The sequence below is a fragment of the Pelodiscus sinensis genome, chromosome 2 (assembly GCF_049634645.1).
Source record: "Pelodiscus sinensis isolate JC-2024 chromosome 2, ASM4963464v1, whole genome shotgun sequence".
NCBI lineage: Eukaryota > Metazoa > Chordata > Testudines > Trionychidae > Pelodiscus > Pelodiscus sinensis.
The window spans coordinates 156,158,883-156,171,272 of NC_134712.1; the positions used below are offsets into that span (position 1 = coordinate 156,158,883).

The following is a 12,390-nucleotide window of genomic DNA, read 5'->3' on the forward strand; positions in this document are numbered from 1 at the left end:
GCATTGCGTTCTGCATGACTGAGGTTGTATGTTATATGCTGTTGTTTGCTGACTGTCAGCTCGAGCATGTTTGTGGAAGCAGTCCATGTAGAAATCAAGACTCTCGTTACAACCGTTAGTAGGGATCCACATAGGAGCCTTCCTCTTGTTCTCTTAAGAGAGTCAAAATGAAGCCTGTTTCCAGTAAGTTTTCCAGGGTCATCAATAACATAGAGCCATGCATACATAGAACGGTATTTCAGTAGGCTGCAGAAAACATTGTGCCATCCAACAACACTCTCGTCACTTGCATTAATTGTTTTGGGTTTGGTTTTTATTTTTTGTAAAAGGATTTAATATGCTTTTAAAGTCTGACTGACCAACTTCGGCATGTTGCCTTTATTTGAAACTTCAATACCTCCATACATCCAGATCTTCAAAAGCTCGCTTGAAAAGTGCAAAAGTCCAATGTAGGCATGTGGCCACTGCTATGCCCATATGTAACATAAGACTTACACTCGTGTAAGTGTGAAAGGAATCAGTCCTGTAACTCCCAGAGTAATCTCTGGGATTACTCCTGATATATGCTAGTGTGAGAAGAAAATCAGGAAAAATGGCCCTGTAGGAACAATGTCCAGTTGTTAGCCATAATCCAAAGGCTTTAGATGTCAATGAAAAGATATTAAGGAACTTTGAAATTGGGTATTTTATGCACAGGTCATTCAGGAGCATGCATCTTCCAATATTTGGACCACTAATTCACAAGATCGGAAAATACACACCCTTTTGTACGTCCACTTTCTACTTTTGCACTGAGCTATTGTCTCATCCCTTCTCTTCCAATCTTACCTTATAATGTTGCGGTTAGTTTGGGACTGACTTTCCTTACAAAGCACCATGGTGATATTCTAACCTGAAATAATTTTATGCCAGAAACAAATTCTGCAACTTGCTGTGCATTTCTGTAATTAACTGTGGCAGAGCCCTAACATTCCCTCCTCACAATGTGGATTTTTTTTCCCCGTTTGTTTTTTGCTAGATTTCACAGGGAGCCTCACAGAATGATTTACAGAAAAAAAAGAGGCGTGCCCCTCCACCACCAACTCCTCCTGTTCAAACCATGCCAAACAGAACAGAAGAAAAAGAAGACAAGAGGAAGAGCACAATGGGTAAGCACATTGCTTTTCTTTGTTCTTTAATCCAATGCATGTGCTTTAAGTGGCTGGGCTTGCTGTTTGAAGATTTCCAGAGTAATAAAAAGCAAATAAAACTCCTTGGGGTGATGACTGTGTTTCTGCATGGCATTAAAGGTGCTTTGGCTCAACTCTCCATTCTCTTCATTTGAGCTATGACCATTTGCACCAGCTGAAGGTCTGCCCCATTGTTTTCAAAGCCATCACCCTTGCTGCTGTTAAATACACTTTGTCCTTTTGTCCCAGTGTGGTTTTATGTCAGTACGTGCCATAGAGTTTTGTTCTTGTCCCCGGTCCTGTTTGAGATGACTCTGCATTCTCCGAGTCTTTAGCTAATCAGTGCAAGAAAAGAACCGGTCGGTTCTGAAATAAATGTGGTAAGTACCACAAGAAAATAAAGAAAAGTTTAGTTTTCAGTTTTATGTGCTTTAGCTTATTTATTCACACCCAGATAGAAAGAGAGACTGAGAAAAAGTCCTCCAGGTATTTCAGGTCACAGGGAGTTATGTCTGCAAGATTATTCCCTTAGATAAGAAACTGATTTCTGAAAGATACGAGCTAATAACCCCACGCATTGGAACTCATTATCCAGTACATTAAGGGAATCATTTAAGAAGTGCTACAGTGCACTTGACACACTCCAGTTTGCATCTTCAACCTCAGCATTTTCACATAGCAGCAGACATGCATATAGGATACCATATAAAATGAACACCCTGTCATGCATAATTGCTGGCATTGCAAATGCTTCACACTTTAGAAAGAAACCTCGTGGCTTTGTTTCAACATTTATTTTCAGTAAATGCCTCACATTTAATGTGTCAGCATTTATGTAGTGAAAGGAGTCCATTATCCTGTAATATGTTTGACTCCATTGGCATCTCTTCTTTAAACTCTCTAAGGAGAATGCTATCACTGTGCAATATAACATAACCATTTTCAGAAAAATTGGCTGCGTGTTAACTATTAAATATGTCACAATCTGTCATTCCCAATGCCTCTCCCTACAACCACAAGTCAATACTGATAACATTTGGTGTTTTAACTTTGTTAATGTTAACTTTATTTTATGTCACTGCTTGAAGGGTTATAGCTGAAATAAAACAGAACAGAACCTCACATTTCTGTCCACAGCCATATAGCTAGATTAGCCAGACCCCTAGCTGATATAAATTGGCATAGATCCATTGACTTTAATGGAGCTTTGCTGATTTATACCAGTGAAGGATATGTTACATAATAATCTCCTATATACTTTTAATTTTCTGCTTCAGTCTTAGATGAATATAATTATTGAGATTACCGAGCTTCCCTTGTAAGATTGTTTAAACAGCTTCTTTGGGATGATAACTCTGAAACCATGAGACAGCACAGATGTCTTGGGAAACAAAACGGAAGGAGTAAATAAAGCAAGACAGTAGAAAGAGCAGCACAATGGGGCAGATTAAAACACCTCTTTTAACACTAACCATACTAACTGGAATTTTAAAATCATGGAAAAAACTGGCAAATGAATCAGCTTAAATATTTAACATCAAATTGCTTAGAAGACTGACTCTAAAGTGCTGTGCCTAACTTTCTTAAAGCAGTCAAAAAGGACACTGGAGTTCAAACGGGCATTAAATTGTTCCTTGCACCTGTATAAGGTGGATATTGCCTATGAAAAACCTGTTCAGTGAAATCTTTTTGGACCTTGCTCCTGAATCACCGCTACACTAACGCATTCAGGACCAGGCTTTGAAGGCCTTCTAAGAAGTTTAAAGTGTTATTCATCCCACAGTGCCAAATTTAAACTCTTTGGCGAGGCTTGGGTAAAGTTGGCTGATTGATAGCTCAGAATTATTCCTAGTGGTTTAGTAATTCCATTTAAGGTTTGGTGAGGCTGGATCCTTTCCATAAACAAGAAGAGAGTATGAGATAGTCAGAAGCCACAGGGGCCTACTGGACTTCAAGTGAATGTCAGTGGTAGCTGAACATGACTGTAGCACAATCACACATGGAGAGCATGTTTTTCAGACCTATGAATTATCATGTGTATCTTTCTCTCACTCCAAAAGGAGAGAGAGATCAAACGTTTCCAGGGTTTACCCATCACCAAGAGCAAACAGGGTGCGACACTGCTGATATTTATTGAGATATCTAATAATCTAAAAGAGACTCATTTATATCATGTGGCATGCACAATACCCAATTAAGAACTATTATGAGGATCTATGAATTCTTATCCAGGTTAGAAACTCAATCATACAAACCTCAACAAAACAAGCAGCCTCTGCACGCTGTCAAAACTAAAAAGAAAAACAAGTAAAAAGAAAATGAAAGCCCAAATAGCACATCCACTCAGAAATACCAGCCTTCACTATTCCCCTGCCTCTTCAAAAGAGTCAGGGAAATAGACAGTTTTACATAGTATCCTATAGATGAGCAGATTTGGGCTCTGTCAGATCAAGAGATCCTGAAGGAGGGAGGATTCACCTTCCTCTACAACATGGGGCATTTGCAGATTTAAACTAGAGCAAATGGTAGGTTTTCCATAACTTGACATCTTTAAATAATGATTTGAGAACTTCGGTGAATTAGCTAGAAATTATGGGTTTCTTACAGGAGTGGATGGGTGAGGTTCTGTGGCCTTCAGCATGATCATGATGATCCCATCTGACCTTAAACTTTACGTTGTTAGGGCTACATCAGGGATCAATGCTCCATTGGCGGTTGATTTAGCACAGTGGTTCCCAAACTTTTTGGCATCACGCCCCCCCTTTTTGATTTTTGAGAAACCCTTATGCTCCCCCCCCAAAATAGCAGTAAAACTTGGAGTGGGATTGATGGCAGTGTGTGGCTGTGTTGCCTCGTGCCCCCCCAGGAATTTCTTCATTTCCCCCCCCCAGGGAGGCACACCCCCCAGTTTGGGAACCCATGATTTAGCAGGTCTAGTGAAGACCTGCCAAATCGACTGTAGATCACTCTACAGTCAACCTCTGTGCTCTACCCCGACAAGAAAAGTAAAATAAGTCGATGGGAGAGTTTCTCCCATCAACCTCCTCTGTGGTGTAGACTCAATGGTAACTTGATCTAATGTTCATTATTAACATACCTGGAGTTGTGTATCATAAGTCAACTTTCTGCGGTAGCGTAGACATAGGCTAAGGAAGAAACAAACGTTTATAAAATCTCAGGAAGATATTTTCTGTATAATGTTTGTAGTGTGTTTTACTATTTGTCAAAAAATCAATTGAGATTTATGGTGATTGATGTGTATAGATTGTTATATACATGTATCTATTGGGCCTGATTCTTATCTCGTGTACCTAAATTTAACAGCAGAATGTTTCCAGTGATTTTCTCCTGGTTCACATTGGTGTGATAGAGAGCAGAATCAGATCCAGACAGAGTCGACCATCGAGGGAGAGGGTGGGTGAATACACACGCTTTTGTGTGTTTTAAAAGAAACTTAAAAAGAATTGACAATAAAAGTAACTAGCTAATTGATCCTCCTGTAGGTAATGGACGACAGATGCCACAAAAGCCTCCTAGAGGCAATACACGTGGTCCACCCCAGTTAGTGATTCCCCCTCCCCCACCTTACCCTCCTCCTGACACAGACATTATGGATTCAACCGACTATTACAGTGAAGCACCTGATGTTACAACACCAACAAACCTGGTACCTAAACGTATGTTTAAAAATATATGTATTTCCTTCTCATTTCTTTAGCGGTTACTCTTGAGGAAGCTTTTCCAGACTTTCTTCTCAGTTCTCCAGACATACTTTTTTTTTTCTTTTCCAGCCTTTCTTCTTGTGAAATGCTCAATGCATTATATCAATATGATTAATTAATAGGAGGTGAATGAAACATTTGCTTATAGATATTGTTGCTGCAGCTTCTTAGCTCTTATATAGAGAAAAGTAAATCCAACTGTCTAAACATGCAGTTTCATGCATTTCAAGGCAAAAAAATCTGTGATTTAGTATTTGATTTGTTTCTTCATAAACATTCTCCCTCTCCCTCCGAAGACATAGGTTCAATAAACTATTGAACAACCATTGTAATCTGTCAGACTAATATTTTCCACACTTTTACAACCTGAAGCCCCTGTTCAAGAAAATGAAATCAGTCACACTCACCACATATTTTAAAGACGAATTCACCTTAGTATGTACATCTTTCATGCCCACCAGACTAGCCCAAGGTGCACTCTCTTCTTTGGGAAATCTTATTAGACAATGCAGTGTGATAGTTGTAGCATTCTTCCTTATTTGTGTGAAACATGTTTCAGAAATATCATATAGACTTTTTTCAGATCTTGGTTTATGATCTAAGGCTCAGATCCTGCAGATGACTTCACATGGGTATGTCCCTTTGCATGCACACAGCTTGGTCAACAGGGCTCTTCAAAGGTACAGGATCGTCTCAAGTGCAGTAATTTGCCGAACCAGAGCCAGTTTGTTAACCGCGTGAATATGATAGTGTATCTACGCTAATCCCACTGAGATACTTCTCTGGGAACTTTTCATTGCAAAGATTATAATCTAAGTAATTCTCTGCCCAATGTATAAATGTTGGAGTGGGGCTGGTTGTTGCCTACAAGCTAAACTCAATGCATTATTGTTCAAATCATAGGTAAAGAGATATGTAGAATGTCAAGTTTTATAAGGGAGGTGGGGAAGAAAGGTTTGTACCAAGGATTTCTGTTACTAGAAAACACAAGTGTTAATGTGGATTAACCTATTTTATTCCTACCATTGTATGAACAAATTTCTTGTTGTAATTAGATTTTTTATTTGATACCATTGGATTATACCCAGTGGTTCTCATCTTAAAGATCTGTTCTGGACATATTTTAATCAATATTTGTGCTTCAGCTGACTTCATTACAATATTTTCCAATGCTCCTCTCTGGCAATCAAATGCATTTTATGCTACTCTGATTTTTATCTGCCAGATCATTCGTTCTTAATCAAAGGCGATATCCCAGCCAAAAGTGTTTAATTTAAGCTTTTACTTGGAAACATTACCTGAGAGTTTAGTATCCTCAGCTCATGGAAGTGGAGCTTAGTACATCTTTTAAGAACTCTTATTCAGTGTTGAATCTGGTCAAACCTACACCGATTTCACCTTCATATTTATAATCTGTACTCCACTAGAAATATACATACAGGTTGATCCTCTCTGGTCTGGCATGGTTTTAGTTAGCTGGATGTCTGCTTATCATGGATGTGGCCGATATTCTTGCAGTCCATAAAGTTTGATTACAGCCACCAGTGCTGGCTGTCAGTGTTCTGTGCTGTTATTTAGCTCTAATTTACCCCTAAATGTCTTCTAAGAGCCCAATAGGCAGTGGACATGTTGGTAATGCTGCTAGACAACATTGACCTCCCATGGTTCAGCAAATTCTCTGGTTTGGCCAGATCCTGAGGGTGCCAGACTAGAGAGTTTCAACCTGTATTATATACTCTATGTTTTCTTAATCAGTTCCTGCAGTTATGTGCAACTTTATCTCTGTGAAGAGAAAAGGAGATGGAAGTCACCACATTGCTTTGTGCATGTCTGAAAGTTGCTCAGATGCCCTAGCAAAAGATGCGAAATAAGATCTCGAATAAAAGTAACTGGTGGAGTTTGCTATGCAACACACAAAAGCATCTGAAATATTTTAAGAGAAAATCCTGTTTTTATGATGATTACATCAGATAACTGTGCAAATCTCAACAAATATTGGTAGAACAGGGCAACTTCAGAGCACAGATGGCTTGTCTAGTCTATGCCGAAGTTCTGAAAGAGGATATGCAAATTCTGCAGGAATTTGCATATTTTCTTTCGATCTTACTTTCGAAAGTGAAAGTAGTCGGGACGCACTTCCTTAAAAAATAAGGTTTATGCAGCTTTTCAAAAAAAAGGGGGAGGGTTGCCGGAAAAAACGTGTCCCAACTACTTTCCTGCGGAATTTGCATAGTCTTTCATATCCTCTTTCAGAACGTCAGCGTAGTCTAGACATAGCCAGAGTGAGAAGAACATTTCTACTCTGTGCTCCTGCTTTGTCTTCAGTGAATTCTTAAGCAGTGGGGTGAATAGGAATTTTGGCATTGGCTTTAGTGAAGCCAGAATTTCATCCACATTCTCTTGACCTCTTTGCTGTGGCTACCCTGCCACGTCCATAGAAGCTGCAGCCAATGGGAGCTTTGCACATGTTGCAAACATGAAGAAAATTAGCTTTTTCCAAAAATGGAAGTATTCATTTAAAAGGTCACTAAAACCCCAATAGGTAGATCTATGTAACTGCTGTATCTGAATTTAGGTTCTTAATTTTAAGCAAGTTAGACTTAAATACAGGAGATGGGATTAGAGGATGTGGGGTGGGAGTTGAGTGGGTTAGAACCACTCATGAGTTTTCAGTGATGTCCTGTTGCCTGAGAACGCTTTGTATACTGCAGGTAGAAGCTACAGAGAAGATTCCTAGAGCATATTTAGATTTAGATTTAGACAATAAATGTTTTCTCAGAAAAATGTGGGAGTAAGAATCAGTTATTGATGCTCGATATTAATGAAAAGTATATTTGTTCTTAAATGACAAAAAAATTCACACTAGTGAAGATCATATCCTTTTGACATTGACCAGGCAATCCAATCTGTCTTCTCGTGATTGCTATTTCAGAGCTAAACTCTGTGATCATTTATGGTCAGTTACATTCCTATCCCTTATTTGCTGCCACCTTTTGGATCAGGCACCATTCCCCTTTCTTCATTCTCCCCGCCAACCAGACAGTTATTCCATTGTGCTCTAAGAAGCCTATTTCGAAGAATACCCATTTCATAGGAGTTAGATGGGAATTGCTTTTCACAGTTTCCCAAACTTATGTAGAGTGTAAGTCATTCATGAATAGGGCCTTTCGTGAGATATTTGAGCTTTTCTGCCTTAATGTTAAGAGCCTCTTCTGCAAACAACAGTACAATTGTTCTACACGATTTTTGCTCTTTAATCTTCTTAACACCATTAACAGAGCTTTCCTGTTAATATTTGCACTGGACACATCTATATGTTGTATGCATGTCTAAAATGATATATTCATGGGATCCTTCTTCCTCTCTTAACTTACTAATGGGTTGTTTTGTGACCTGTTATTGTGAGTTTGGTTGAGTTTTGACTGTAGTTCACAAGTGGAGACTCTGTTACAGCTGTTGCATGGAGTTTGATTTTGCTACCTGGTTTGGTGTGTTCCTAATGAATGAGCTGCTAACAGGAGATCTGCTACACCTAGTAGAGGATGCAAATACCGTAGAGAATGCTGTACTTAGAGCTTTGCAACTGTAGTATGCAGCCTTTTAATGGTTTAAAACAGACCATTTGAATAGCAGCCTTACTCCTGTATCCTTTATATGATACCTTTCTATTGTTACAGACCACAAAACAAAAAATACAATACTAAAGAGTTAGGTTAAAAAGGATAAATATTTCATCTTTTCACTGGATCAGATCCTGACTTCCAGTAACAGCAAAGTCAGTAAGAGCTTTTTTTTTAAGTGAGTAAGGTTGATTAATTGATGGAGTTATCTCTTTAAATTTCTAAAATGCAACTGTCAGTTCCTGGCCCATAAGCTAAAATGCTAATTTGACTCAAAACTTGCATTGTACGCAAAAATAAAGCACAATCATCTAATATTCTCCATTACCATAACATTTTGGTTTCTTTTCACAAACCTATTTTCCTGTTTTATTAAGTGGATAATGTACTGAGATATATATTTCTAGCTGACTGGCAATTCAACTTTGAGGAGAACAGGGATTTGCCTTCTCCCTTTCATCCTCTCTAGCTCCCATGTGTTAGTTTTTAAATGAAAACATTGAATAGCATAGTTCATATCACCATAAATGACAGCAGATGTGAGAGTGACCTACAAACACCTTAGGCACCTCCATTCAGTAACTTAAGGTGGAGGTATCTGGTATTGTCAGCCCTTTAAGGACAGCTTTTAAAGACCAAACTTTGTTATTTTTATTTAAAATTAATAGGAGAAATCCATAGTGTGAAGCCATGTTTTCATAGCTATACAGGTTTGAGTATATTCAAATTAGCCATGGAATGAATGTTGACATCACGAATATACCACAACATTTGCAATTAATCAATGTCCTGAATTTCGTTCTCAGTATAGATGCTGAGGTTTATGTGAGCACAGAAGATGAGCTGCCCCCTAACTAAGTGGTGGGCAAGAAGCTGCCAGTAGGCTGGATTCGGCCCTCCAAACCACTGGATCCGGCCCACAGCTGCCTCGCCGGAACCCTTAGGCAGAGAACAGCCTACGCTTTAAAAAGCCAGATGTTCTCCATTCTGGATGGCTGGGGAGGAAGGAGGCAGACTTCTTATGCTGTGCCTGCCCCCCAGCAAAATCTCTTACCTCCCATTGGCCAATTTCTCAGTTTCTGCCAATAGGAACTGAGAATTGTTGCTGGGATCAGGGGCAGTGTAGGAAGCCTTCTCCCTTCCTTCTTGACTCCCCTCCCCTCCTCCCTTCGTGCCCGCCTCAGGTTTCTGCTGGTAAGTGACTCCCAGCCAGAACCTGCCTCTGCCACCCCACCTCTCTCCTCCAAACCTCTGCCCTCCTCCACATACCCAAACTCTCAGCCACCTCCTGCACCCATATCCTCTTCCAGATCTGGCACCCCAATCCTCTACCCCAGATCACAAATCCTCTCCAACCATAGGTCACATCCCAAAATCCTGCACCCAAGTCATTTCCCCCAAGATCCCTTCTGCACCCAATCTCCATCCCAGACCCCGGAATTCCTCCATTAATATCCTAGAACAGTGCAGCTCTCGACCACTTTCCAAAATCTTGGAGTGGCTCCCCATAAAAAATTATTGCCCACCCCTGCCCTAACTTCTTAGAGGTGGTCCCTAGAATATAGTTACGGTGCATTGAAATGAAGCTTGTCTGGCTAGTCCTCCTGCCCTGCCTGTCCTGTGAGTAAATCAAGTATATGGGCTCCAAGATTGTCAGCCTGACATCTTCCATGGGCATTAAAGTTCACTCCAGGAAAATAGAGGTCATGTAGATCTTGAGCATCTATGCATGTTATTTCATTGACTAGAGAGGAATAGAGCCTGCTTGTTTAGTGAAAAATCTGGTCCCATGAATCCAGACTAAGATTTTCAAAAGAGCCTATGGGAGTTACATCCCCAGATGCCATTGAATTTCAATGGGATTTAGCGCTTTAAAAAAATCTAACCTGAAGGTGAGTAGCATGCTAACCATTCTTTCATTATGGCCTGCACTTATGTTTATATGTTTTATCATTTACTTTTTTCCCCAACAGTTTATTGTTGTGCATCATTCCCTTCACACACCAAGCACGTCTGACAGAACTTGCCTCTTCCTCTGATGTTCATACCTCTGATGTCTTCTGTTGCCTCTGCTACCCCAACACTTCCGTTGCCTTTCTTCCTTCCCTGCTAGAAGAACTCCTTGTATCTGACTGAAACCTTGGCTTCTTTTCTTTTTGAACTTGCACACCTTCATTTAATTAATATTGATTATATTTGGCTTTGTTTCACGCGCATTTGTTATATGTAGACTCCAGAACTGAACACTACGTCATACAGATACATATCACCCTCAGAAACATTCTCCATTTATATGTCTGTTTCTTTACAAATTATTCTTGTTGCTTTGGGTCAGTGTTTAATTTGACTTGATGTTTCACAATTTTTTTTCTAAAATGCGACCCTGTTTTATGAATGTATTGAAAAGGTTCTGGTATAATTTCTCATTTTTCTATCAGGCTAGGCCTTGTATACTGCATTTTTCCAAGCATTTTGTTTTCCTTTATTGCAGCTGTTTTGTGCCATCTGGATAGACCTGAAAGTGAGCATGGCTTAAAGTCCAAGATTCCTTTTATATCTTGGCCACTGATCAAGTTACTGAGTTAAAAATAGAAACCTTAAAGGTCTGTCGGACTTAGAATGGTCCTAAACAGAAAACTGAGGATGAGTATCCAGTACATTAATGCTTAGCCTTTCCTTTTACTTTTCATACTAATACTCACTTTGATTAGCTTCTTCTTGATTCTATAAACACCGTGGAAACTAAAGTATATGTCATTTCTATAACAAGATTCAAAACATTGTTTGCTCAAGATAAATCTAATTCTGCTGGTCTTCATTTGTATTTATGAAAGAAATATGCAGAGGATTATAGTGAAAATATGATCTGTTGATACGATCTCACTCTGCTAAAACTCTTTGCACTGAGAACAATTGCTTGTGCAAAGGGAGCTCTGGCCCATATTTTTACTCATTCTGAGCTGAAATAGCACACACACCCAAAAGTGCATTCTGCTTTCATAGATGTTTAAGATGTTTGTTATTTAAATGAGAGAGATTCAGAATGTATCTAACTCAATATCGCACACAATTGTCGTTCTACCCTGAGCAAAACAATATGTTTTTTGGATCCTTTTCAGGATTCCAAAAGACAGGAGAGAAAGCAAAGGATTCTTACAAATAGAGTGGAATATGATGAGCGAGTTTTGATAGATCTAGGATAATGGGAATATTATGTGTGCAGTTATACTTTTTTTAAGTGCCCATTTGAACCAACACATACTGCAGGGTCTTCTAAAAATATTGAGCAGAATTTTACTCGGTATATTGTCAGGTACTTTTGTTAAGAAAAAAAGCTCTTCTGCAAGTTTCATTGTAATTCTCTTTTTTTCAAAATTTTTTAAATGTTTACAATACATTAGGCTAATCAGTTCGTTAGGTTTTTAACTGAAGAAAAAAATCCCTGGAAAGTGGCTGTGTTCTTCAGAAAAACATTGGGGGTTATTGGGATTGGAAAATTGAACCCTGAAAAACAAAACTCTCCAGTGGAAGACTTTTGGGTTTGTTGATTAAATGCTTTTCTGTTTCCAGCAAACTTGCAAAAACTAAAGTATTACCTAAAAACAAGTGGCAGGATAGTGTGAGAGATACAAGGGAATTCACCCTTCCTTCTGCTACATTTAATAAGCATGAATTCACTTACTTTTAAAATATTTTTTTAAATGTAAAATAAAGCTTACAGCTTTAATGGGGTTCAAACTGAATGAGCCAAATTGTGCCCTACAATACATTTCATTGGCTTGCCACTGCTTAATCTAGGGCTGAATTTAGCCTGGTGTCATAGAACCATATCATGGTAACTTAGACTTTTATTTTGAACCATTGACATTAATGGGAGCT

At 39.0% G+C, this 12,390-nt stretch overlaps 1 protein-coding gene and 1 long non-coding RNA gene across 15 annotated transcripts in view; one reads left to right on the forward strand and one right to left on the reverse strand.

Annotated features, from left to right (window-relative positions):
* COBL (cordon-bleu WH2 repeat protein) overlaps positions 1-12,390 on the forward strand; it is a 229,204-nt gene that overhangs the window by 157,022 nt on the left and 59,792 nt on the right. For 13 of the 14 annotated variants that reach the window (XM_075921663.1, XM_075921658.1, XM_014580203.3 and 10 more), the window contains 2 exons: positions 1,019-1,148; positions 4,673-4,846. In XM_075921663.1, coding sequence (XP_075777778.1) covers positions 1,019-1,148; positions 4,673-4,846 — 304 coding nt within the window. The remainder of the gene's footprint in view (positions 1-1,018; positions 1,149-4,672; positions 4,847-12,390) is intronic. The other variant, XM_075921661.1, reaches the window with a different exon arrangement.
* The window catches only part of LOC142827244 (uncharacterized), an 83,012-nt gene that overhangs the window by 50,349 nt on the left and 20,273 nt on the right, over positions 1-12,390 (reverse strand). Inside the window, exons 2-3 of the long non-coding RNA XR_012901844.1 lie at positions 4,267-4,315; positions 3,425-3,460 (exon numbers count right to left, since the gene is read on the reverse strand). This is a non-coding gene — a long non-coding RNA (uncharacterized LOC142827244). The remainder of the gene's footprint in view (positions 1-3,424; positions 3,461-4,266; positions 4,316-12,390) is intronic.